Source organism: Chrysochloris asiatica, unplaced genomic scaffold, assembly GCF_000296735.1.
Source record: "Chrysochloris asiatica unplaced genomic scaffold, ChrAsi1.0 scaffold00020, whole genome shotgun sequence".
NCBI classification, from domain to species: Eukaryota; Metazoa; Chordata; class Mammalia; order Afrosoricida; family Chrysochloridae; genus Chrysochloris; species Chrysochloris asiatica.
The window spans coordinates 15944507-15971295 of record NW_006408538.1 but is presented as its reverse complement, the minus strand read 5'-3'; the positions used below and the strand labels follow the sequence as shown (position 1 = coordinate 15971295).

Sequence of the window (26789 nt, the reverse complement as noted above, 5' to 3'; positions counted from 1 at the left end):
GAGCATCCAGGGACACATGTGTTACACACACCGCCTCTCCACCTCTGCCCTGTCTGCTGTTTCTACGTAAAGCCCCCAAGTGGCGTGGGGGAACAAGAGAAATCTAGCTGATCTCTCCCTTCTTCCCCTCAAGTCTCCATGTAATGGGAGAAGTCAGTATCACACAGCAGACCCACCTGGCCTCAACTTCACCATCCCTCAGGTCAGGGCCCACTGTCGTCTTCCGTAACACACCAGGCCGGGTGTGCAAAGCCACCCTAGGACCAGCTCAGGTACCTCAGTGAGCACCCCAGGTAGAATGGGTGACGCCCATGCACTTGCCCATAGTCCATCCTGGGCCAGCAGGTTAGTCCCCTGGGCCCCCTGCCCCACTGGCTTTGGGTAGCATTCGCATGTGGTTTTCTAACAACACAAGAGAAGAGCGAAGCTTTAGCGGCCTAATTCAGCATCAAATACTGTTGTTTTCCACACAGGCAGGTAGGAGGCAGTGATTAGTCTAACAGTGAGACCCATGCACATGGTACCACCAGGGATGGAGCCACCCAGGGCGAGCTCACAGGCCGATGGGGGTCACAGGCACGGCTTCCTGTGAGCATCTGTCCTGTGTGGCTGCCCGGGTACCAGCTAAGCCATGGTCCCCGTCCCACCCTCATACCCTCCCCACATTCTTCCCCTCCCCAAACTGGAATTGTTGAAGTGTGGCAAGTCCATGCCACACTAAAATAAAGCTTGTGACTGACGTCTGGGGAAAAAACCACTACAAGGCTCCTTTCATGTCTGGACACAATGAGGGTAGGGACTTGGGTGTGTGTCTAATTTCCCTACATATTCCTGGGGCCAAAGCTAAATATACTGACACACCAGCTTCCAGTCACAAGCTGTGATCAGTCACATTCACACCTCTGTGAGAGGGAGTTGGAAGCTGGCTTCCCTATTCCATTGTGCAAAACTGCTTTTCTTTCCTTGGAAATGTTTGTTGAGTTGCTGAAATGGATTAGAGACCTACGTAACTCCCTTGTATTAAGCACCAACTATGACCAAAGCACTTAGTTTCAAGAACACCTCACGAAAATTATTACTAGTCCGTACTGCCAGGTAGCAAGTTTCATTTATTTTTTATAGTGAGTAACTAAGGCTTAGAATCAAAGTGATCACAGATGTTGGACTGGTTCAAGTTCAAAGGCTGCACCAGGGTGCCTCCCCTGACTGGTGGCTTTCAGCTCTGCTGGTGGGTCTCAGCCTGCTGCCAGGGTCCTGGGCTCTATGAGCAGGCTGAGAGTCCTTTGCAGGAGAAGTGATGCTAATTTAGGTCTGGCAGTGTCCTGGCTGGGTGATGCAGAATCCACTGAATTCTGCACATATTTCCAGAGTGCTACTTTCTTGTGGAATTCTGGTATGGCACTGTAGGATATGCACTGGACTGCTAATCAAAAGGTTGGTAGTTCTAACCCACCAGCTGCTTCTTGGAAACTCTATAAAGGGTCACTATGAGTTGGACCTGACTTGATGGCATTTAACAACAACTCCCCTGTGGGCTGCTCTTTCAGCAGCTCTGAGATACCAATCAAAAGAGAAATAACATTAATAAGTAGCGATGAGAGCCAACTTTTAATGTCTACAGAGGGCATTAGCACTCATGTCACATGCTGGCATCTTTTTTTCCTACTCAGTCCTCTGGGCAGCCCTGTCATGTAGCTGATTATTATTCTCATTGTACAGATGAGGAACCGGAAGTTCACAGAGTTAGATAGAAAAGATTGAACTCCAGCTTCATTCATCTGTTCTTAAAGGCCAGTGCTTTTGAGGGTTTACATGGTTAAATGCTGGAGGGTTTGGCCAGGGTAAAGAGGATTAAGGGATCTCTTCATTTGCTTATTGAAAAACAAAACAAAACACACACACGAAAAAACACACCAAAAAGATTGACCATCCTCCCCTGTATCCCTGTCCCTGTTCTGTAAACCCCTTGGATTTTCCTGCTCCATCCTTTTGCCCAGGGCACCCTCTCCACTTGCTGAAATCTCATCTGTATCAAGCCCTTCAGGAAGTCCCCAACTGTTCCCAGGAAGGCTCTTCCCTCTCTCATCCCAGTGTCCTGATGCCCCGTGGGGTTGCTTTATCTCCAATGCTGGACTTGTTTGCCTGGCTTGATTGTCAGTTCATCCAGGTGAGCGGCATTACCTGGCACAGTGTAGCACACATAGGTGCTTCATTAGTTCCCATAAATGTGGGGATGGGAAGGCACGTTCAGCCCCAAGAGAAGGATGGCAAAAAGTACAGATGACCTCGGAAAGGGTAGCAAAGGACAAAAAAACTCCTGATACCAAATGACCTTCCAGCGCCCCATCCTGCCTGCCACCTGTTGGTGCTGGGCAGTGTCAGGGTGGCTGAGATGGGGAAGCTGCACCCAGTGTAGTCTGCCTGCTGGTCCCAGAGTGGTTCTGCCCCATCCCTCTAGGGAAGCTCCGGGGGGTTCCTCCTCACAGTCTGGGATGGCATGTGTTGGTCAGCTGGCATGCCCAGGGCTTGTGCCTGGGCAGGGCTGAGGAGTTTCTAGAATCCAGATCTTTGGGGGCCCCCTGGGCCAGGACTCTTTCCAACCCGGGGGCACTGGGAGTGATGCTGATCAGACAGGTGACTGAGCTCTCTCTCTCCTAGCAGGTCTGGGGGCAGCCTTTAAGGTTGTCACGCCGCATTCCCTGCATGTGTGCCCCGAGGGGCAGAATGTCACCCTCACCTGCAGGATCTTGGGCCCTGTATCCAAGGGACACGATGTGACCTTCTACAAGACATGGTACCTCAGCTCACGAGGTGAGGTACAGGCCTGCTTGGAGCACCAGCCCATCCGCAACCTCACCAATTTACAGTACTTGCACCATTCGACCCATCAGACCATCAACACCAGCCAGGACCTGGCCCATCAACATGGGCTGGAGTTGACCTCGGACCACCACGGCAACTTCTCCCTCACAGTGCACAAGCTAATGCCCGAGGACAGTGGCCTCTACTGCTGCCTTGTGGTGGAGCTCCGGCACCATCACACGGTGCTCAGGGTCCATGGGGCCATAGAGTTGCAGGTGCAGTCAGGTGAGGGCGTGACCGCGTGGCCTTATGACGGGAGAAGAGAATGCTGTGTGGTGTGTGACGCTGAGTATCTGATGGAATGACTCTGTAATGCTGTGATAGATGGGTGATGACTGGATCTTTTTTGGAAAATGGGACTTTTTGTTTTAAATAGATTTTGTTTTGTTAGAGCAGTTTTAGGCTTACAGAAAAATTGAACAGAAAGTACAGACAGTTTCCATCTACAATGGGACTTTTTAACGTGAGGGGGTGTGTGTACCTGGCTGGGAGGGAGATTCTGCTTTTGGCAACACTATGGCAGTGAGGAGGATATACAAAGTAGGACTGACGTGTGACCCGGGGGTGTGAGTCAGTGAACAGCTGAATGGCAGCTGGGAAATGTGTACATGTGTCTTCAGGTGAGAGGGCAAAGGGTTGGGCACTGGCAAGTAGCCACATGTCCCTGGGGGTGGCATGAGAGTGGCAGTGCATACCAGTGTGTGTATCTGAGAGAGAGCAAGACTGTGTGTGTTTGAGTGTGAGTCTGTGTACAATTGTGTGCATGTGAGAGAGTGTGTATGTGTCTGAATGTGTGTGTTGCTGTTGTTGTTAAGTGCGGTGGAGTCGATTCCGACATATAGCGACCCTATACAGGGTTTCCTAGGAGCAGCTGGTGGGTTTGAACTGCCAACTTTGTGGTTCACAGTCCAGTGTTACAGCACCACATATGAGTGCCTGTATGTGTGTGAGCGTATGCATGGTAGGAGGAGGCTTCAAAAGTCCCTGGAAAAAAAATCCATTATCTTTTAATTCCATTTCCAACATACCTTTTGAAGCCCCCTCAAATGTGAGGGCGATGCTGACCTGGAAAGCATCCCTCGGCCACCCCACCTAATGACCCTTCTCTTTGTCCCCACAGGCAAAGACACACCATTCAAATGCACCGCGTATCCACCCTCCCTTGAGGAGAGTGAAAGTAAGAGCCTACCTTTCTGCCTCTTCTCAAGTCTCTCTTCTCTTTCCTCATCCTAGACCCAGACCCTGTCTGAACTCTGAACTCATCACCATGGAGCCCCTAATACTCCTCTCCTTCAGCTAAGGGGGAGAAGGTTGAGACCCTTGCCCAGGCAGCCCCTGTTCCTAATCCTTGGCCAGGGGAAATGTCCCATGACAAGAGTTTGTTTTCAGTGAATGCTGCTCCTGCCCACTAGCCCTCTGGGCATGTGGAGGTTGGAGGTAGGGGGAGAGGTTCCACCACTTAGATCCCTTGTTCCATGTGTGGGGTAAGGTGGGGAGAGGGAGAGGCTCAAGAAGAGGAAGAGGACTATCTTTCCTTGAGCTCCTACGATGTGTCAGGCACTGTGCTAGGTCCATTTAAGAACCATGATCTCGGATCATTCGTATAGAACCCTATGAAGTGGGCATTATCATCTTCCACTGTGTTGTTGTTAAGTGCCACTGAGTCTGTTCCGACTCATAGCGACCCTGTACAGGGCTTCTGAGGAGCAGCTGGTGGGTTTTGAACTGCCAACCTTGTGAGTCACAGTCCAGTGCTGACCTTACAGTGCCACACCAGGAGTCCTGGTACTGAGAGTTGGGTACCACTTTACATACATGGAAATGATGCTCAGACAAATGACATGACTCCTAAAATTCACAAGGCAGTGAGGACTAGGCTTCATGCCTTCCTCTTCCCCATCACTGGGCTGGGAGGAGACTGGAAACAGTGCAGTTGGTGGCAGCAAGTCCCCTGGTTTGCTCAGAGGTCTCTATGGGGGGAGGGGACATTGCTGTATGGGCCCCTGGACCCTCACAATCAGGTGACAATAACTTGGAGAAAGTAGGTAAAGGGAAGAAGTTTTAGGGGGGCCCACCTTTATGAGTCGTGGTGTGGCACTGTGGAATAATGCATTGGACTTTAAAGTCATTTGAACTGCAAGGTGGTGGTTTAAGCTCATTAGCTGCTTCCTCGGAAACCCTATACAGGGTCTCTGTGGATCAGAAATGACTCGACAACATTTAACAACAACCATCCTTCTGAGGGGAAAGGGTATGGGTTTCCTCATACTTCTACTTATCCAGTATTTAATGAGTATCTAGTGTGGACCAGTCCTGTACCACCCTGCCTTCCCTCCAGTAAAGACCAAACCTGACTGAGGAACAGGATCAGCTACACTGGGGCTCCTACTCCAGCCAGACCCAACTAAAAGGTTGTGGTGATTTCTTACTCAAACTATTCTTTCCCCCCAAAAAACAACAAATAGAGAAGCTAAGGGAGAAATGAGAAAAAACATTTCAGTCTGAGCCGAGTCACATGGCTCCTGTCCCTGCCACCGCAGAGTTCACGTGTCCCCCAGAACCAAGCCTTACTTCCTCCTGGCACCTCCCTGGTGCTGGCAGAGAAAGGCCCTCCAAATGGCCCCTTCCTTCCTGCATCACTTTCCCTACAACTTTGTGTGCACAAATATGAGGGTCTGTGTACAGGACAGGGTGACTCATGCCTGGCCAGTCACTCTCATGTTCACTTCCTCATGGCTCTGTCCACTCTGAGCAACCCCCTAGTCCCACTTCTTCCTCCATAAACCCTCACAGAGCTGCAGGGCCCTGAGAGACAGCACATCTGAGACCCCCTCCTTCACAGACAAGGAAACTGAGGTATAGGCAGATGAAGTGACTTGCTCTCTCTCAGACCCGGTGTCAAGAGAAGACAGTTTGCACACCCTTCCTGAGCAATGGACTGCCGTCACCTCCGACAACCTTGACTTTCTGAAACTTCATTGCAGGATTCAAGTCTTGGGAGGGTACAGACAGAGGGGATGCTAGAGAAACCTGATGCAAATGGATGGAGAGAGAAAATGCCCAGTTGGTTCATCTTTCTTGAACCAGACCAGGGATGGGAAATGACCGGCCCTCGGGTTGTATAAGGTCCGTGAAAGCATTTAGTCTGGTCCTGCCAAGGCAACCACAGTTCCAACCATCACATTAGGGGTGAATTAATTAAAGGCTAATTTTTAAGTTGATAATTTTATATGGCCCCCGAATGATGTTATAAATATCCAAATGGCCCTTGGCAGTAAAAAGGTTCACCATTTCTGACCTAGACTTTAGAGAGGGAGCGCAGCAGCTCTGTACAGTAAGCATTGGACTGAGAATCACAGAGTCAGCGGTTCAAGTAGATCAGGCCCTCTGTGAAAGAACAAGGCTTTCTGCTCTCACAAACATTTACAGCCTCAGAAACCCTACATAGAGTAGAATTGCCCCATTCCCCCATGGGATTTTTTAGACTATAATCTTTATGGTTGAGTCCTGGCGTGGCGCTGTAGGATAATCACTGGTCTGCTAACCACAAGGTTAGTGGTTCAAACCAACTAGCTGCTCCTTGGAAACCCTATATAGGGTCACTATGAATAGGGTTTCCAAGGATATAAATCTTTACAGGAGCAGAAAGCCTCATCTTTCTCCCACGGAGTGGCTGGTAGATTCAAACTGCTGACCTTGCAGTTAGCAACCCCATGTGTAACCAACCCACTAAGCTACCATAGCTCCTGTTAGAGAGGAGGCTGCTGGAATTAAGGGAAAAGAAATGATTTTGGGACACCCAGGGACCAGGCTGATAAAGGTCCTGGGTAAGGCAGAATCCTTGAACTTGAATGTCAAGAGTGGGTCAGGCTTCCTTTGCTGGGCACCTGCACTCTCAGTTTTGACATTTTCATTCCCCTCCAATTCACAGAGTTGCGACACCTCCCTATGACCTGCTTCCCTGTCCCCAGTGAGTCAGCTCTTAGGAGGCTAAAGAGACATATTTCTCTCCCAGCTGTTCAGGGCAGAGAGATGACTTTTATGACCGCTGGCATCCCTTTCCAAACTCACTGGTTCTGGGAACCTGAGTCTGAAAGCTATAGGGGTCCTGGCACGGAGGCTGGTCCTGGATAGGAAAAAACTGGCTAACCTTCTGGGTTGGGTAAGGAGTGGAGTCTTTGGGCACCATCTCCACTCTTCAAGGTACTGTTTTCCCACCAAGAATAGGAACCAATATGTCCCTTTTCTTCTCCCAGAATGAGAATCAGTGTTCTCAGGGGGCTGGTTGTTGTTACATGCCATCGAGTTGGTTCTGACTCATGGCGACTCTGTATAGGGTTTCCAAGGAGCAGCTGGTAAGTTTGAATCAAGGACCTTGCAGTTCAAACCTAGTGCAGTCCCTAGCATTAGCCCAAAGCTGGATCAGGGGTCAAAACCTCAAAATGTCCTGGGGCCAGGGAGCTGTTAAAGACAATGGGGGAGGGGTAGAGAGTACAGTCAGTTTGTAAGGGCAGTTCCTACTGCTGCTAGGGGCCTAGGTTGCCAAAACTACAAAGTTTTCAAGCCAAGTCAGAAAACATGTTTTATGGACACTCTCTTAATTTTAAAATATTGGCAATTAAAAATACAAAAACACAAATAATCAAACATGTATGGAATATGTTTGTAAGCTAAGTGAAAGGCAATGTTGTTGTTAAGTGTTATTGAGTCAGCTCTGACTCAGAGACCCTGTATAGTGTTTCCAAAGCTTTAAATCTTCATGGGAGCAGAAAGCCTCATCTTTTTCCCTAAATAACAGCTGGTGGGTTCGAACTGCGGACCTCGTGGTTCACAGTCCAGTGCTTATCATATGGAGCCACTGCACTCCTGAAAGGCAATGTGTTGTTGTTAAGTGCCATTGAGTTGGCTCCAACTCATAGCAATCCTGTATAGGGTTCCTAGGAGCGACTGGTGGGTTTGAACCACCGACCTTGCGGTTCAAATAGACCTTGTGGTGGAGTGCTTATCCTGCAGTGCCATACACACCAGGATGGCACCATACAGACCCTGAAATCAGCCAAGTTACTTAACCTCTCTGTGCCTTAGTTTTCTCATTTGTAAAATGGAGACGATGATTCTAATAGTAACCACTTCCCAGACGTCTCCATGTCTAAAATGAGGTACACTATATACCACATGTCATGTAGGGGCCTGGCAGGACAACAGTAACTTGCTTTAACTACTAAACAGAAAGGCTGGCAGTTCAAACCCATCCAGAGCTCCATGGGAGAAAGACCTGGTCATCTGCTTCCATAAAGACTCTTGCTGTTAAGTTCCATCGAGTTGGAACCGACTCTTAGGGACCCTGTATGAAATTTCCGAGGAATAGCTGATGGATTTGTGCTGATCCTACAGCGCCATACCAGGACTCCCCCATAACAATTATAGTCTAGAACATCCTATGGGGGCAGTGCCAATCCGTCACATGGACTCTGTATGAGTTGAGATGACTTGATGACACTTGTAACAACATTATAGATATAAAATGTGCTCAGAACGATGCTTGTGCACCTGTTGGGTATTACTACTTCTCCATGCAGATTTCGAGTCCAAATCAGTTCACCAAGCCAAGGCAGGGTGGCTAGCAGATGGAGCAGACAGTGGACACTTGTCCACGTTTCTGATGGCTTACAAACAGTTACCAGGTGGCCCATGTGAGTGGTTAGTTGAGTGAGTCCTGGGGCCTGCAGCTGGGGACCATCTCCATGGCTTCTTCCAGTTAGAAAGACCCCCAATCCCTGCTTTTCTAAGACACGTGCTTCTCAGCCAGTCTTGATACCTGATGGACTAACGATTCCGGCCAGGAAGCTGGTGTGTTTCCTTCTCTAACCTCAGCCCAAGTCCAGTGTGAGCCTTGAGCAGTGCGAGGATAGCCCCGGTCCCCCTGAGGATGAGTTGAGGGCAAGATGAAGAGGGGAGGGAGACTGGGGAAACTGTCTAAGCAGCCCCCACATTGCCAAGGAGCTGTGGGAGGGGCCAGGCAGCCCTTCTTCTCTAGAACCAACTCTTCAACCACATGGCAGGATATGCGGTCTGTTATGATCCAGCCCCTTCCTGGGGAACCAGGCTACTCAACCCTCCTCTGCAGAGCGCCAGAGGGGACCTGGCAGGCCCTGGATACAGTCTCCCCTGCCCCATCTCTCTGGTACCCACTTTAGAATTGGTCTAGTACCCAATCACCTTCCCAGCATGAGCCTGGCTCAGGATCAGCCACTAAACACTCTCCCCACAGGGTGGGAGGCCAGGCCATTGCTGCAGGGGCCTGGGGAACACTGCAGAGGAACCAGGCTTCCAAGGGTGGCTGGTCCCCAAATCCCTGCCCCAGCCTCAGTTCCAAGTGCAACAAGCCCTATCCCAGGGATACAAAAAGTGGAGCCCACCAAAGCCCCTAAGCAGACAAGGGGTAGGACTAATGAGCACCTGAGGAACCTCACAAAATGTTGCTTAGTAACAGCCTGGAGAGACCAGCTTTGAAGACTAGAAAAGAGTTCTTTGTACCCCACTTCTCAGATATTGCCCACAATAAGGTCCTTTAATGTGGTTTAGCAATTCGAGATGTCTGAATTGTAGAATGTTTTTGACTTTCAATCTTTCACGTCAAAAATGCAGCTAGAGCTGTGGTACATCCAGCTTTGTAATTAGCCCAGCAACTGCTCCTGTACTTCTAAAGAGCCCAAAAACAGTTTGTTCTCTTCCGCAGTGAGCGTGAACAAACCCCTGAAAGCTTGTTTACACCATCCAGTGGTGTAGCAGCACAATAAAATAAAAACAGCCTGCATCCCACCCCCCACCCCCCATACATAGTGAGACCACATCTCTTACAACTTTCCAGAACCCTTGGAGGAGAGGTTGTCACTATGACAAGGTATCCTGGTCTAGCATTTGGCTGAGGGAAGGGTTGAAAGTAGGAAGGAAATGCATTCATGCTGGTTAGAGTGCCACAGGCATGTGTGTTCCCAGCTAAATTCGTGGAGTCAGCAGATGGGCTAAAATAAATCAAGCATCACCAAGCTGTTGATGGGATGGGGAACTGGCATAGTCTTTTTTGGAAGGCAATTTGGCACACACCGAAAGGAAAACGTACATACTCTTTGGCTCAGCACTTGCTCTACGAGGCATTTATGTACAGGTGTACCTGCTTGGATGTACCTGGGTGGTGGAAACTCGCAGCTAACCAACATATTGGAGGTTCCAGTTCACCCAGGGGTGCCTTGTAAGGATGGTCTGGCAATCAGTTTCAAAACCACCACCAACAAAAAACCAGCCAATGAAAACCCCATAGTTCTATTTTGACACATGTGGGTCTCCATGAGTAGGAATTATCTGGATGGCCAACTGATTTTTGTTCTGGTCCCTGGCTCTAGCAAGCAAAGAGCATGCACAGGTGTTCATTGCTTAATTATCAGGTAGGTTGAGATGTGGAAGTAACCGAAACATCTACCAGTTCAGGGCTGTTTCACCGAGTTTAGGGTTGGCCATGTGCTAAAGCCTGAGGCAGAATGAAGTAGATCTTGTTAACAAGGAGAGCTGTTCCCCTAGGGCAAGCAGGAGAAGCATTTGTCGTATGTTGGGTCTGCACTGTATGTGTGTGGGTCACATCTGGATGGCTACACAAGAAACTGCTCACAGTGACTACCACTTTATCTTTTTAAAACACGTACTTTAATTTTTGTAATTTAAAAAGTTGAAAATGTCAACTTTTTCGGGCAAGGGTCCCCTGTTTGATTTTCTCCATGATTGGTGTGTGAGGCCAAGAAGAACTTTCAGAGGGATGCCCTGCTCCAGTGAGTCAGGGGTCCTTTTGACCTTGAACTCTGTGATAGGCAGAGGGTGGGGTATATGGAGGTGTTATGAAGGATCTGCTTTGTGATTTCAGGGAGCCACCTGCACCCCAAGGGGGTCGAGCTTTCTCCCCCTTTGAGGTGGGATGGAGACTTGGTTTCCTCATCTCTGGAGCTGTCTCAGGTGTAAACACTCTGTTTGGGGAGGTGGCATGGGCTCTCTCGGAGATCAGCAGACCTTCCCTACCTCTCAGTAAAGGTACCAGTACAGACATTGAGAGTCTGGCTGAAGGCCCTGGGTAAAGGTGGGTCCCTGCTGCTGCCTGCCATCCCTCAGGTGGTGGCAGGGCCCTCACATTGGTTTCATCTGCCCTTCCAGACATCACGGCTGCAGCTCTGGCCACCGGGGCCTGCATCGTGGGCATCCTCTGCCTCCCCCTCATCCTGCTCCTTGTCTACAAGCAAAGGCAGGCTGCCTCCAACCGCCGTGAGTATCCCTGCCAGATACTCTGATCAGAGCTTTGCACGCACAGTCTTTGCAGAGAACACAATCCCACCACTTAACAGAAATGTTCATCAAGCTGATCATCCTAAGGAGCCCTGGCGGCACCACAGTTAGGCACTCAGCAGGTGACAGGTGGGGGGGGGGTGGTCGTGGGAAAAAGACCTGCTGAGCTGCTCCTATCAAGATTGGTGGTTGTGTGCCATCGAGTCACTTCTGACTCATAGTGACCTTGTATAGGGTTTCTGAGGCTGTAAATATTTATAGGAGTTGAAAGTCTCATCTTTCTCCCAAGAAGTGCCTGGTAGATTTAAACTGCTGACCTTCAGTTTAGCAGCCCAACTGGTAATCCACTATGCTGCCAGGGCTCCTTCCTACCAAGGTTGTTATGTGCCATGGAGTCAGTTCTGACTCATAGCAACCATGTACAGGGTTTCTGAAGCTGTAAATCTTCACGGGAGCAGAAAGCGTCATCTTTCTCCCACAGAACTGCTGGTAGTTTCGAACTGCTGACTGAGGTTCGCAGCCCGATTGGTAACCACAGCCAAGAAAACTCTATGGTGAAGTTCTGCTCTGTTTTGTGGCATCAGTATGAGCTGAAATCAACTTAATGTCTCCTAACAATAGCATAGCCAATAACCCCTAACTGATGGGGTTGGACTGCCAAGCTTGTTACATGCATTCATCCTCTAGCTTATTCCACATAAGAATACGAGTTTGGTACTACTATGGTCCCCATTTTACAGATGAGTAAACCAAGGCACTGAGAGGTTAACAGACTTGCCCAAGGAAATGCACACTGAATAAATGATGGTGCCAGGCTTCAAATCAGTCACAAACACCTTTGACCCTTGTCCTGCCTTTGGGAGTTGGAGGGAAGGGAGTCTTCTGTCTTTGGTCTACTCTGGCCTCTTCTCAGTCTGGGTGTAGAAGTAACAGACTCTGTCGCCATTGGCTCACATCTTGTTTTTTTTTGGGCTCTCTTCTGGGAGCTTAAACTAGAGTCCACAGTGGGGTACTCAGCGGCTATGTACACCTCATCCTTACTCTCAGGACACCTACCTACAGGAACAGGCAGGGTAGGAGTGAAACAGACAGAGGAGCCCAGGCTCCACGGGGGGAGAAATGACCCCATCAACTCCTGCTACAACACTTCCATGGAGGATGGAGACAGCTCTCAGCTAGGCTCATCTTCTAGGTACAGGACTGTCTGGTCCCACACTCCAGGCCACAGGCCACCTCTGCCTTGTGAACAGAACAGGGAACAGGAACTGGGAAAGCTAACTAAGTCAAAGGGAGGATGGTGTGTGTCAGTGTGTGTGGGCGGGGGGGCAGGGAATTTGTGTGCCTTTGTTGCCTCCCCGCCCTCCCTATCAGCTTGCCAGGGTAGGCCCGGGACTCTCCCTGAGTCCCAGCCAATGCCTCTCTGGGGTGGAAGAGGAATGGAGATAGAAAGACAGCAACGTTTTCCCTCAGGGGAACTGCTAGTGGTTGAGGAAGGAAGATCGGAGAGGGACAGCCCCAGACCAAACACAATAAGGGGATCCTGAGAACATGGGCAGCTCTCAGTCTCTGTGTTCCATTCTCTGTGACCCTCCAGTCTAAGTTCTGACACCTGGGGACTTCCTTGAAGGGTTCTTTCATGCCCCAGGAAAAATAGAGGTCTGAGGGATGTTGATGAACTGGACTGAGACAGGAGGACTGTGGTCCATGCTGAGCACATCTCCAAAACTCTAAATAACCCCACTTTTGGGATGGCAGTTATTCAATACATATGCTTGTCCACAGATTTAGTATCTGGAGTAACAAAGGTGGCGATGACCTAGTAAAAAGTATTTTTGAAGAAAAAAGAAACAGGGAGAGAGAGCAGTGCTGTGAACAGCTCTCAGGAAGACAGCTTGGTGATGTGGGGACTGATGGATGTGGATTCTTACCTCGTTTATATGAGGATGCAGTTTTCTCAGCTCTACAACAATGACAAGCACTAGCCCATAGAGGATGGGAGCGGGTGGGATGAGAGATACATGTAATGCACCTGCGTGAAGCCTGACACATAGGAGTTGCCCAGTAAGACGTGACAATGCCTCAAGATTTTGGGAACTTTTGTGTAACTTCCTCATGTGTGTTCTCGCGAAGCCCCATATAGTAATCATTAGTAAAGCCCTGCAGTAGAATGGTCTATGGGAGTGCATGGGGGGGGGGGGGGAAGAGCTGCAAGAAAGAGGGAAGCTGGGCCCACAAGGTGGTGGACAATTTAGGGGTGGGGAACCCCTAGAGCTGGACATGGCAGCAGCAGTTTGGATGAGATGGTAGAAAGGCTGAGAAATGATGGGGTCTGTAGGCCCCCTAGGGTTCCCTTGAAAAATGTTACCTCCTGCCCTTCTAAAGTCACCCTATTAGGCCATGTATAACAAGGGACAGAGAGGGCCAGGAAATCTCAAATTAGGAACAGACTTTATAGCACATTCCCCCCAGTGAATCAAGGCTAAAGATGAGTCAAGTGAGGAGCAGGCCTTCTGTTGGGCTTCCACTGCCCCAGCACTGGCCAGGCCATGCCACAGGGAGTACACTGGCTGCCTACAGGTTCCTGGTGGCAAACGTGCTCCCGTACACTCGAAACACACAGACTGAGTTTCATTTGTCAGTGAGCCAAACAGTCCTCCCCTTCAGGTCCAACCTGCTGAAGACAACAGAGCACTGTGCTCTGGGTGAACACAATGGGAATCCAGCTGGGCTCACTCCTTTCCTGGGGGGCTACTGGGTGGGAATAGAGTCAGGGAAGACTTCCCTTCTATGATGGGATCCTGTCTGTCTGTTTCTAGGTGCCCAGGAGCTGGTGCGGATGGACAGGTAAGGTCCTGTGGAGACCCTTGGGAGAAAACTCCCTGATGCCACCTCACACTCCATGCCCTGAGTCACAGCCTGGGATCCCACACTTGCTTCTCCCTGGGTCTGTGACTCCTAGGGCACGTTCTGCACGCAGTTGTGACTGCGTTCATGAGGAAGTGGGGGGTGGGTAACCTTGAGCCATGAAAGAGGACTCTCCTGCTTACCCCTACACCAGCATCCTTTCCTTATCTCCTCTCTTGTATTTGGTTGTCTCATGAAGGGGCCCAGGATAAGGCGTTAGGAGTGGGTCAAACTGCTCTGGCCTTCCCTGTACCAGGTCCCCCCTGTGCAGTAGGGAGTGTCCATTTCAACAGTCTACCACAGCTGGTCAGAAGAGCTGTCTGCCCTGGCTGTTCTTTTTGCAACTGCCCCAAGGGGTCATGCCCCCAGCGCTGGGCTTCAGCAGTCAACTTGACCAGGATGAGGGGCGGGTGGGTGTGGGAAGGAAGCAGCTGAGCTTGGGATGGCAGAGGCTGAAAGGGTCCAGTGGGATACAGCAACTCAGGGTACAGTGGGTAGGAAGTCATGCATTGCTACTCTCTGGGCACTAGGCTGGCATGGAGGATGGGCTCAGGGAATGAGCCCTACTCAGGGGTTGTACCTGCACCACCAGGCCCACAGCTTCCTCTGACTGTTTGAGGATCTTTAAAACCGGTCCAAGAAGTTTCATTAGCACCCCTGCTAGGATCTGAGTTGGACGGGGCTTGTGAGGTAGTTCTGTTGCCAACCCCTGCCTCAGCTCAAGGTAACTTTTTGGATGCTCAATCCCAATGTCATTCGCTGACCCTCTGACCCTAGGCTTGCCAGCTGGGCACAGGGAAGGGCGGGGATCGTTTTGATGGCTGCCCTGCCTCTCTCAGCTCAGAGGCAGCACAGCGCTTGCCCTTTCTCTCTGGTCTTTCTCGTGGGGAGAGTGTAGTGTAGCCTGTGGCTGGGAAGGCAGGTGAGGTGAAGGGAGGAGACAAGGAGTTTGGGGAGCATGAGGGAGGTGGGGAAGGCAGAGGCCATACTCTAGGCAGCACAAATGACCTGATTCCATTTGGATTCTCTGGCAGCAACACTCAAGGAATTGAAAACCCTGGCTTTGAGACGTCTCCATCTGTTCAGGGGAGACCGGAGGCCAAACCCAGGCCCCCCCTATCATATGTGGCACAGAGGCAGCCCTCTGAGTCAGGACGGCACCTGCTCTCCGAACCCAACACACCTCTGTCTCCTCCAGGGCCCGGGGATGTCTTCTTCCCATCCCTGGGTGAGTATGACCCTATCCCATGACCTCAGAGTACCCATGGCGACTCTTGTTTTTGGCAGGAATTCTCACTCTGTCTTTCCCTTGGCTTCTGGTCTGACAGTTTTTAACCATTTTAGATCTTTATCGATAAGCAGGAGCCACAATAGAATCCTTCCTGGAGAACAGTATCTCCAGAGAGAGAGAAAAAAAGAAAAATGTATCTACCAGTTGAACAATTATAGTTATGACAATAATGATAAACAAAAGTTATTGCATACTTAGTATGCACCGGAGTGAGTAGTCAGAGTGAATTCTGCAGCAAACAGATTTACTATGTGCTAGGTCATGTGCCAGGCTTGTGAGCCTTATGATGTGATATTGGGGTGGGGGGGAAACACAAAGGTGCCCCCATTTACTCAGTTTCTTTTTTCTTCTGCAGATCCTGTCCCTGACTCTCCAAACTTTGAGGCTGTCTAGACCAGCTGGGGGCCAGTGGGCAGCTGTGGCTGAGCCTGGGGCAGGTGCATTTGAGCCAAGGCTGGCCCTCTGAGTGGCCTCTTTGTCTTTGGTATCGGTTTTCATCCTTCTTGCTCTGAGCCTAGCCCCTCATCTCCTCTGGATGCTACATCGAGGACAAGAGGAAATGCCCGATTGATCACCCAGTCCTTGCCCCCAGGATGTTGAGATGCTGGGATCCCACTTAAGAGACCTGAAATTCACTAGCCAACAGATGCCAAATGACCTACATTTTCAAAGGTCCAAGAACTTCCAGCCCTGCTCCCCAGGATATGAGTCTTGTGACCTGGCAACACCAACAGGACAAGACAAGTACCAGGTCCCCATTGCCGCCCCTCCTAGGTAGAAGTCACAGGACAAGATGTGGAGAGACCCCTCTCCACTACAGTCCACCTGGCTCCCAGATTCCCTGACGCTGTTTATCGGGGAGACTCACTGTTGGCTCACCGCCTGATGGAGACAGGGGGCCAGGCACCTTTCTCCATACTTCCTACCAATATATTTTGAGGAGCTGCTGCAGGCTAAGCAAATCTGGGGCTCCCACTGCCTGCATGCTGGTCCCCAGACAGTGCTGGATTCCCCAATAAGCAAGGTAAGCACAAGCATGCTTGTGCTTACTTATTAACCTATAGAGAACAATTTCACATTTTTTCACCATATCAAAGATCCTGCTACTAGGTATGGCTGGCATCCGTCTCTCTCCCATCGTCACCTCACAGCACCTCCCTATGGAATGAAAACCTCATTTCAAATCGACCGTCCCTGACAGAAACCACGTACCCGAGTAAACAAAGCAGGCGAAACCCATGGGAAAATGTTCACCACAGATTAGTAAGCACAAGTAAGCCAATGCTTGCCTTGCTTATTGGGTAATCCGCCCCTGTCCCCAATGTTCAGTGACCACAGATCCCTAAAGGGGAAGTGCACTGGGACGCTGGGATCACTGTGAGCCAAGTGGCACATTGGGCAACACGATGCCAGAGTTGCACCATCCTCAGAGATGGGGGAGGGGAGTAGGTGGGGCCTGCTGGGATGAGGAGAGGAGAGGGACTCCATTTTCCATAGCCCCCCACTCCCTGTCCCTGTCACCAAGATCAACAGAAAGGTGACCACAGAATGCACTGCCCAAAGAAGGACATTTTTGAATATGAAAATGGGGTGCTTTTTAAGAACCACACCTGGGCACCAACCAGGTGCAAAACTACACAGGGCTACTGAAGTGACTTTAGCCCCCACCCCTAGCCTGAGTCTTTGGTTCCATGTAATCTGTGCTGAGTCTTCCCCTCTGAGACCCTTGTACTGTGAGGAGGAGACATCCACACCATGTAAAACGAGGGATTTGTTCTGCTCTGAACTCCGTGCTCCCAACTCGGCATCACTGAAAGCACCTACTGGAGGAGGGTTTCTCTACAGTGGGGTGGAAACAGTGAAGGCAGTGCCCAAAATGTGGGGTTGGTGAGTAAGTCTAAGTTGAACAAATCCCCTACCAGCAGGGGAGAGGGCCCAGGACTGTTTGCTGGCTCTCCTGAGCTGGACCAGGGCATGGAAAACCAGGACTTTAGACCCCGTAGACAGGGAGAAGAAAAGTAGACCCCGTTTCCTCCAGGAAGGAGGAGAGCTCTAGGCTCTGAGGTAGCATTAAGCCACCTGGCCCTGAGGCCAGAGCTGGGAGCCCTGCTGGACACACGGCCCTACTTCCCAGTCCACTTGTTAGGCCCAAGAGCACAGGCCAGTCTGGATGTCTCAGCCAGGCCTGGAGCTGTGCTTGGGACCAGGGGCTCTTGAGAAGAGGGTGAGCCCAGACCCTGAGATAGGACAAACTCAAATTGGCAGAAAACCAAAACCCTGCCCCCATGGACACCCAGAGCTAGCTGCCAAAGAAGGGGGGTGCTGTTCTCACTGCTCTTGGGGTGCTGGGCTACCCCTGGGGTGGAATGACGAGCCGATAGAGAGGATTCTAGCCCCTCTGGGAGGCTGGCCTGATCCTGGCCCTTAGCTTCTGATCTCAAGGTAGAGATGACTTCTAAGAATTTGGCTGCCAGACCCTCCCCTGTCTCGCCTCCACTGTGCAATAAGAGGGAGGAGCCGAGAAGAACAGTTACCACACTTCCTCTACCTTATACATGTTGCTCTTCTCTGGACCCTTACTAGCAAAGGTGGCTCAATTTAGTGGTTTCCTGTTTTCACCGAGATCTGCTCTGAACTCTGGGCTCCGTCTTCATCCATTCCCACAAGCCCCGCCCTCAGCAGCTGTCCCAGGGACCTTCCAGTGTGGCCAGGACAGGTGGTGCGGTAGAATAATCCTGGGCTGGGGCCACCCTGGGGATACCAGTCCTGGTGATATGTTTTAGTACCTGTGGTTGGGGCACAAGGAGCCAAGTAGGGGGTGGGGGACAGGGTGCCTCCCAGGAGGCTGAGGGGAGCCGTGGGGCCTCAGGGAAGTTTGCACTGTGGGGCTCAGGGACCTGCCTGAGGTCCTGGGAGCCAAGTCTGCTTTTGCGAATTAGTTAATTGTTTGGAGATAAATTAGGAATTAAGAGTTGCTGAGTAGATTCCTATGCGTGGCAACCCCATGTGATACAGATTAGAAGTGTTAGGGCTTTCGTGGCTGCCATCTTCACAGAAGCAGATGACCAGGCCTTTCTTCCAAGGTACTGCTGGGTGGGTTTGAACTGCCAACCTTTCTAAGTTACTCATTAAGCACAAAGCAGTTGCAAACATCTAGTCAGGAATTAGAGGCAGGATTCAGATTTGCCTGTTGTTGTTAAGTGTCATCGAGTCAGTTCCCAGCCATTGTTGTTGCGAAGTTCCATTGAGTCGGTTCCGACCCATAACGACCCTGTCTAGGGTTTCCGAGGAGCAGCTGGTGAGCTTAAACTGCCAACTTTGCAGTTCAAACAGCTTTGCTTTCTAGTGCATTAACCCACAGTGCCATACCAGGACTCCTCAGATTTGCCTAGGGAACCCCAAAAGAGGAACTGGAGCTGCCAGCCAGAATGCTGGGTGCAAGGTCTCTTAAGATAGACACAAGCTGAGTGTCTGGCTACGATTTGTGTACTCAACACTCTGTACTGTTGCCTCTCTCTCCCACTTTGTCCTCCCAGCTCCTCAGTGTGCTCCAGGATGGCTGGACCCCAAAACCATGGATCTAGCTGCAGAGCGGGTCATTGATCCATAGCAGCTGGGATATGAGGGTTCTGTTGTCCGGACCACTCACAGAGAGCTCATAGGGCCCTTGTCTGACTTTACACCATTGCTAGTTCTAGCAACTTCACCTGTGCCTGAGGGAGGGCGGGAGGTCTCCACAGCAGTAATGCCCTAAGCTTGTGCAGGCCAGAGGACAGCTGATTTTGTTCAGTAACTCTGATCTACTGGTATGGAGTTTTGGAATCTACTGGTATGGGGTTTTGGAATATGTGTTGTGAGGGATTCTGAGATATCTCAGAATAGTTAGAAAGTGCTGAGTTCAGCTAGTAATGTCTGCTTTGGGCACAGAAAAGAGAAGTGGTAGTCTGTGTTCCATAGCTTTTGTCTTTTCTGTTTAATAATATGCTTTCCAAAACACTATCACATGTGTTTTTCCCCTCCACCCACCCTCGTCCCCAGCAAACCATGGGGGGTGGCTCCATTTAATACAAGAGGAAACTGAGGTCCCAAAAGGTTTGTGTTTTATCACATACCAAGTGAGTGGTGGAGCTGAGGCTCAAGTCTGGGTTTCCTGCTTCCCAGGCCAGTGTTTCTTCCTCTTCATTGAATTCCATGTTCCTGTAGGCCAGCGCCTGGCTTGGCCTTCACAGTGGATCTGCCTGTGGGCCTGGGAGATGAACCTGTTTCCAGAGGTCATCACGTCACCCACTTAAATCAGAACACCCCTGTCTGTGTACTGCCTCACCTGGCTGGGGCCTTCAAAGGATCCACAGGACTCTTTTGCTGATGTGGTGGGTTCCCCCTCCTGTCAACCCCCTTTCTACTTGGTAACCCTGAAGTCACAGGACTCCTGTTGGGTGTGATGGCCCAGGTACCCCCAACTTGCTTGCAGTGAGAGAGGCTTTTAGAAACCAGAAGGAGGAGGAGGAAGGGAGAAGCTCTTAGCTGACCACTGGGCAGGGTGTCTTGAAGGAACTGAATCTGTTACATTTGACGTATTTGAGCAGCTACAAACCATCACTCATGGAGCAGGGATAAGGGCAGGGTCTGGACTTATTCATCCTGGTCCAGAGAACGCTGGCCTAATTGGTGTACAGCACAGGGGAGGGGTGAGGCTGGGGTTTCCTTGAATTCTGGGGAGCAGGCTTGGCAAATAATAGCAAGGTTCAACTTGAATAGATAGAGGAGCTCTTTGCCCTAATGAGCTGAAGTGAGCTGCCAAGAGCAATGTTCCCACCTCACAGGCTGCGGCTGGGGACTCTTGTAACAGAAGGTGTTAGTGGGAAACATTCTGTCCTCATAACAGGACAGGTGACTTCTTTAGGGTCCCTGGCTCCCCCTATACACACAGAGGAGGAGGAGCCAAGGTTGTTATCTGGGATTGTATAACCTGCTTGTTGCGATTCATGTACAGGGAGGGAGGCTATTGTTGGGCACCCCCTCCCTCTCCTCATTCCCCGTCAAAGTGTCTTTGAAGCTGGGGCTCAGCCCCTGACCTCCCAGTTGCCTTCCGTCCTTCCTCCCTGGACCCAGCCCTTCCTCTTGTAGGGGCCTTCCTGGCAGTCACTTCGACTACCCTACCCGCAAGCCTGGCCTCCCTGCCCATGACCTGGAGCTAGCCAGAGGGGTACACTGCACAATGGCTTCCCTGGCTGGATAGTACATCATTGTGTGACAGGCCTGGGGCTGGCCCGGATGCCCCTGGTAGCACAGCTGTTCCCAGCCCTGGGTGATAGGGGCTGACAGCTGGGTGGAGCCCAGCAGACGGTTAGCAGGAATGCCCTGCTTTCAGGAAACTAGGAAAAGGGGAGTGAAGGCGAGAAAGCAGAGACTGGGCAGGGGAAGGGGGACTCAGAACAGCTGTGCTATCAGGGTGCTCAGATGTCCGATTCTCTTGGCTTTTGGGAAACTTTTGGTAGTTAAATTCCAGACCCCAGTTTAGAGAGCTTTATCCTTGAAGCTCTTTCCCTGATTCCTGGCTCTGTTGGCTGGAGGAGAGATAGGTGGACCAATTGCCCCTGAATCCCAGCTCATCACCAGCCAACACCCAGAAGCACAGCCACTCAGCTGACATGCAGCTCTGGTTTTAACAACTTCACCTGGCCCGAGCATGGTCTTCTCAAATGCAATAATACTCTGAACTTGGAACTGGCCAGAGGGCAGCAGAGGCCCAAAGAACTGCCTACCTAAGCCAGGCTAATGTATTAGCAGCCTACAAAACTGGGGTTAAAGAAACAGTGGTTGTTGTATGCCCCTATGTTCTGTTTGGTTTGTAACGCAGCATTATTGTGGCAATAAATAATGGATATAATACTCCTCCCGATTTACCAGTACTTCCATAGACATGATCCAATTTGATCCCCCAAACACCTTGTTGCTGTTGGTAAATGCCTCCAAGTCAGCTCTGACTCATAGCGACCCTGTAATAGGGTTTCCGAGCAGTCCAGTGCTTATCTAACGGCGCCACACCAGGACTCTAATGAAGTAAATATTATGATCTCTTTTACGGATAACAAAGTCGACACTCAGATTCTGGCTTGCTTGTGACCACAGTGGGTTCAGTGCTCCTGAACGCAAATTCCTGCTCTCAGTTTATAAACAACTCCCACCCCATTGCCCATCAGCCCAGACCATCCAGCTCCTCAGGCCTCCAGCTCCTCCAACCTTGCAAATGTTGAACATTACACCTTGAGTGGTGGATAGAGTTATTGTAGCCATGTTGAAACCATGAGGGAAAGGCCAAGAAAGATTAGCTCTGACATCACTCAGCATGCTAACATTCATAAGCCCCTCCAGAGTTTTCATGTCAGAAATACATACTCTGACTTATTTATGATTCCACAGTTCAATTATTTGCAGCCACAAGCCATGTCTATGACCAGGAGGCACGAATCACCCTGAAGCAAGCACGACACTAGACCACAGATTCCATCAAGCCCCCTCCAAACCAGACAGTCATAACAGTATGTCACGCCAACAGGGTTTTAAGGAAAACGCCCAAGAGCACCTTTGCTATTTTGGCACAGAAGCTCAGTGTGGCCCCAAAGGCACACAGCTTGGCACATGAGTATGGGCTGGACCTTCAGCTATCACTTGCTTCCTGACCAGACCCTGATGGACGGGGCTCAACCGGCGTCCTCACACACAGCTGCTCTGTGAGAGCAGACAACATTACACAGAAGCTCCGAGGGGTAGCGAACTCCAGCTTTGCAAAGAACACCAAACCACAGCCACCAAGTGGCTTCGACCCCGACTGACCCTACAGGACAGGGTAGAATTGCCCCATAGGTTTTCCGGGTTTGTAAATCTTCACAGAAGCAGACTGCCTCAACTGTCTCCTGTGGAGCAGCTGGTGGGTTCGTACCGCAAGGCTTCGGTTAGCAGCCCGGCACTTCACCCATTGTGACAGCCAGCTCCTTGCCTACCACAGGCACTCCATAAATACTGGGGCTGCCGTTTGAATATACGACGAAGGAGCTTTCGAGAATTCTCCCGAATGCATGGCGTTCCACCTCTACCCATCTTGATTCTCCTTGCATGGAGAAGTTGCCCTGTGTCCACCCCCTCCCACCTTCTGTTACCCCCATGACTTACCGACATGGTGGGGGTGCCCTCGTCCTCCACGGTGACCACCAGGTGGTAGAAGCTCTGGTGCTCTCGGTCTGGAGGGGCAGGCCGAGTGGTGATCTCACCACTAATGCGGTCCATGCGGAAGGTCATGTCCTCGTTGCCCTCGGTGATGTAGTAGGACAGGACACTGTTGAGTCCAATGTCTTGGTCTGTGGCTCTCACTTGGACCACAGTGGTGCCCCCACCCACATTCTGGGAGGAGAACAGAAGAGTGGTTATTCTGAATTCTAGGTCTTTGGGGCAAAGCCTAGCACATACACCTACTCCTGACGGTGAAATGGCTTAACCGGGCACTCTAGAAAGCTGAGGTAAGCCTCAGCTCCCTATTGTTTGTAGATGCTGACTCCTGGTAATGCTAGTTTGGGCTCAATTGCTAACCTAAAGGTTTGCTGTTAAAGCCCATCCACAGGAGAAAAGGCTTGGCAATGTACCTCCCTTAAGATTACAGCCAAGAAAACCACACCCTATAGGCAGTTCTACTCTGTAACACATGGGGTCGCCTTGAGTTCTATTAGGTGAAAGGAAACTTCTTTTCCTTCCCTTGCCCTTTCTCTTCTTCCTTCCCACAGGCACCGAGTTCCCTGTGTTGGAGACGCTAGGTTATTTTGAATGATTCGGCCACTGTCCCATCTCCAAGACCCCAGAGTCTAGTGGGAGGGCTAGCATTTAAACAGGCCCTCTGTGAACCTGGTCGGCTCACACCCACTGAGCACCTTAGCTGTCCGGAGGGAGCTCACCTCATTCACACTGACATTATATCCAAAGGGGCTCTCAATCACAGGGGGATTGTCATTCACATCCAGGATGGTCACCTGCAGAATGTGGTCCCTATTCCGTGGAGGGGTGCCACGGTCAGAAGCCACGACCTGTGAATAGGAAGGAAGATTGAAGTCAGGACTAAAGGGAGGTGGTGGTAGGGCATCAGGAATGGGGAGTCTGTGCACTCTGCAGTGAGGACCTGGCCCATCCAGCCCCTGGGCAGCCTGGCTTCCAACTTCTCTCCCTCCCTTCTACGAACAATCCCTGTCTAACCCTCCTCTTATGTGGGACCCTGGTTTGGAATCTGATTCCAGTGTGCCTAAGTCTTTACCTCCTGATTCCACCCCTGAGCCAGGTCTCCTGCCTTTTGTTTCCATATTCTGAGATCTGGTCTTTGGTAAACAGGGGAAGAGCCCCAATCTTTTCAGCAGTAACCAGAGCCTCTCTCTGTGAGTTGAAGCTTCACAGTTTAGCGCTTCAGGGCTCTCTCTCTCTCTCATTAATAGTTGCTTCGAGATGGCTCACAGCTGCATTGTGTTTCACCTGGCAGAGGCAGATTGGGAAGGTGTAGGGGGTGGGGCGCATCTGCCCATTGCACAGGTGGAAGAAATGAGGCTCAGGCAGGTTAGATAACTTAACCCATGGTCAGGCTGAGTGAGGGCTTTCTGAGCTTTGCTAAGCTTTCTCCTGGCTCTTATCTAAGATGGGCAGCCACCTCAGTGGCTTCCTGCTCTGAACTTTGAGCTTCATCCTGGAAGCCTTCTCCTGGTTGGCCTCACGTGTGCTCTCAGCTCTGAGGGGTGCGGGCTGCCCACGAGGGTGTGCTCATGGGAGACCTCCCAGCCTGAGGATGTACCTTGAGGATGTAGTGGTCCAGCTCTTCTCTGTCCAGGGGCCTGGCCACGAACACTTCGCCAATGGAGTCATTGGTGGTGATGATCTCAAAGGCCCCAGCAGTATTGCCAGAGGCCAGGGAGAAGACTACCTGTCAGGGAGGAGAGAGGGGGAGGGGAAAAAACAAGAAGGGAGGCAGAAGGTCAGGCCAAGGTGGATTGCCTGATTTCTACTATCCACCTGGGCCCCCTACACAGCAAGGGCACCTGAGAGTAATGTGTTTTATGCAAAAGTGGTTAGTTGTTGATAAATGCCGACCCTATTTCAACATAGCAACCCTTCCAACTCACAGTGACCTTGTACAGGGTTTCTGAGGAGTGGCTGGTGAACTTGAACAGCTGACCTTGTGGTTCAAAGTGACCTTGTAGTACAGTGCATTAACTCACAGTGCCAAACCAGGATTCCCTCAAATTAGGTGACAGTGCAGGGCATATGGCAGTTCCGGGGCCTGGGGAAGGTCCGCATATTGTCTAGGGGTCAGGAGGACTGCGGTGAGCCCCACCACACTGATGTTTACTCAGGGTCAGTGGGAAAAATACTAACATTATGTTGTTGCTGCTAAGTGCCATCGAGTTGGTCCCGATTCAAAGTGACCCTGTATAGGATTTCCAAGGAGTTTTCCAAGGTGAGTTTGAACTGCTAACCTTGTGGTTCAAACCAACCTTTTGGTTCCAGCACTTTATCCCCTCGAGCACCTGCTATGAGCCAGCCACGTGCTGGGGTGCTACGGACTGTATCCAGCTGACAATAGCCCTGACCCAGAGGCACTGTTCTCTTCAGTTCAGAGAAAGCAGGCTCAAGCCCACGCAACTGCTGAGCACTGTTACACAGCTTTTAAGTGCCAAAGGGAATGAGGATCTGAACGAACACATTCCATCTGGAGCAAGGGGGCACGGAGAGGCAGGAGGGGGAGGAGTAGCTGGGGCTGGGTTGGCATAAGAGGTACATAAACCAGAAAACCAAACATTCTGCCACTGAGTCGATTCTGACTCACAGAGGCCCTGTCAAGGGTTTCTGAAACTGTACGTCTTTGGTGGAGCAGAAAGTCTCTTTCTGGCTGATGGATGCGAACTGCTGACCTTGTGGTTAGCAGCCTCATGTGTAACCCACTATGCCACCAGGGCTCGACAACAAGTGTGTAGAGGGTGATGTAAGAGTCACCAGGAAGCTTAGCTTCTTGTTTTCACATCAACGAGCCATGGTCAACCACCAGGTGCTAGCCCTCTGTTATGAGGCTGCTCTGCCTGGCTTCCTGACTGCAGGGCGGTCCTGTTTGGGGATGACCCTCCCCTCCTGCTTGGGGACAGAGGCATGATGACCCCCCTCCAGTTGAAGAGTGGTGGGAGACCCCAGAGTCACAGAGAAGAGCTGGGCATTTCACTTGGAGCCTACCTGCCCATTGCTGCCAGAATCGGGGTCCCGGGCCTTGACAGTGGCCACACGCTGGCCCACGGGGTAGTCCTCAGACACACTGACAGTTGAATCAGAAGTGAAGTCGAACCGAGGGCTATTATCATTCTCGTCCAGCACAGTGATATAGACCTGGAGGTGGGTGGTGTGTGAAATTATGGTTAGCATCCCCAGTCTCCTTCCCCTCCTTGACCTTAAACACGGCTCCCACTGTGGGTCCAGTGGGGACTAGACCCTTAATTGGCTTTGGAATGTTGGCCGGCTTTCAGAGCTCACCAGAGTCAACCTCTGGTTTTACAAAGGCAGCTTGGAGTCCATTTCTTCTAGGGGCAAAGACACAAGAGGCTGCACCCACACCAATGCTGGGGTCAGGAGAGCAAGGGAGAGGCCTGGGAGAGTTGGGCAGGGAGACTCTAAGAGGTAGTAGGTACCGGAAGAACCAGAAAACACATGCCTTGAGGCCACTCAGCTTCAGGTCATCAGAAAATTGCTGCCTGGTATTGGCAGAACTTCCTATTTTCCAAGAGAAACTAGGAATACAGATTTTTACATGAAATTGTCATTGTAAGCTATTGTGGTGTTGGCCTGTGACTCATGCTGACCTCACCCCCATCCCCCCCCCCCCCCACAAGTAAGGAAATACTGCCTAGTCCAGAGCCATCCCATGATAGGTTGTGGCTTGAACTGTGTGATCCAGGGTGTTTCCACTGACTAATTTCCTCAGACGTAGATCACCAGGCCTTTCTGGAAGCTCTGCTAAAACTTGTTCAGCATCAGAGCAACATGCAAGCCTCCACTGTGGACAGGCAGTGGTTACATATGAACTTTGCTCTCCTCCAAGGAAGGTGAAAAGTCTTCCACTGAATTGTTAAGTGCTGTTGAGCTGGTTCCAACTCATAGCAACCCTGTATAGGGTTTCTAAGAGTGACTGGTCGGTTTGAACTGCTGACTTTGCAGTTAGCAGTCCCGTGCTGATCCTACGTCAGGCCCCACAGAATTAGCTAGCAATAAGGATGAAAGAAAATCAAAAAGGAAGAACATGCTCAGCATTTCTCAAGCTGGAAAAAAGCCTCGACTTTTGTTATTGAAGGATTCGCTGGACAAATTATTGAATAATGCAGAAAGCATAAAG

The 26789-nt window shown here is 50.8% G+C and overlaps 2 protein-coding genes across 2 annotated transcripts in view; one reads left to right on the top strand and one right to left on the bottom strand.

Annotated features, from left to right (window-relative positions):
* CDH23 (cadherin-related 23) overlaps nt 1-26789 on the bottom strand; it is a 569346-nt gene that overhangs the window by 66225 nt on the left and 476332 nt on the right. The window contains exons 35-38 of the mRNA XM_006835863.1: nt 25640-25789; nt 24210-24338; nt 23332-23460; nt 22559-22786 (exon numbers count right to left, since the gene is read on the bottom strand). Coding sequence (XP_006835926.1) covers nt 22559-22786; nt 23332-23460; nt 24210-24338; nt 25640-25789 — 636 coding nt within the window. The remainder of the gene's footprint in view (nt 1-22558; nt 22787-23331; nt 23461-24209; nt 24339-25639; nt 25790-26789) is intronic.
* Nucleotides 564-15778, top strand: LOC102821099 (chromosome unknown open reading frame, human C10orf54). The gene is made up of 7 exons (XM_006837453.1): nt 564-588; nt 2662-3087; nt 3983-4039; nt 11062-11169; nt 14007-14034; nt 15129-15322; nt 15741-15778. Exons 1-7 carry the CDS (start codon nt 564-566, stop codon nt 15776-15778), a joined length of 876 nt encoding a protein of 291 aa, XP_006837516.1.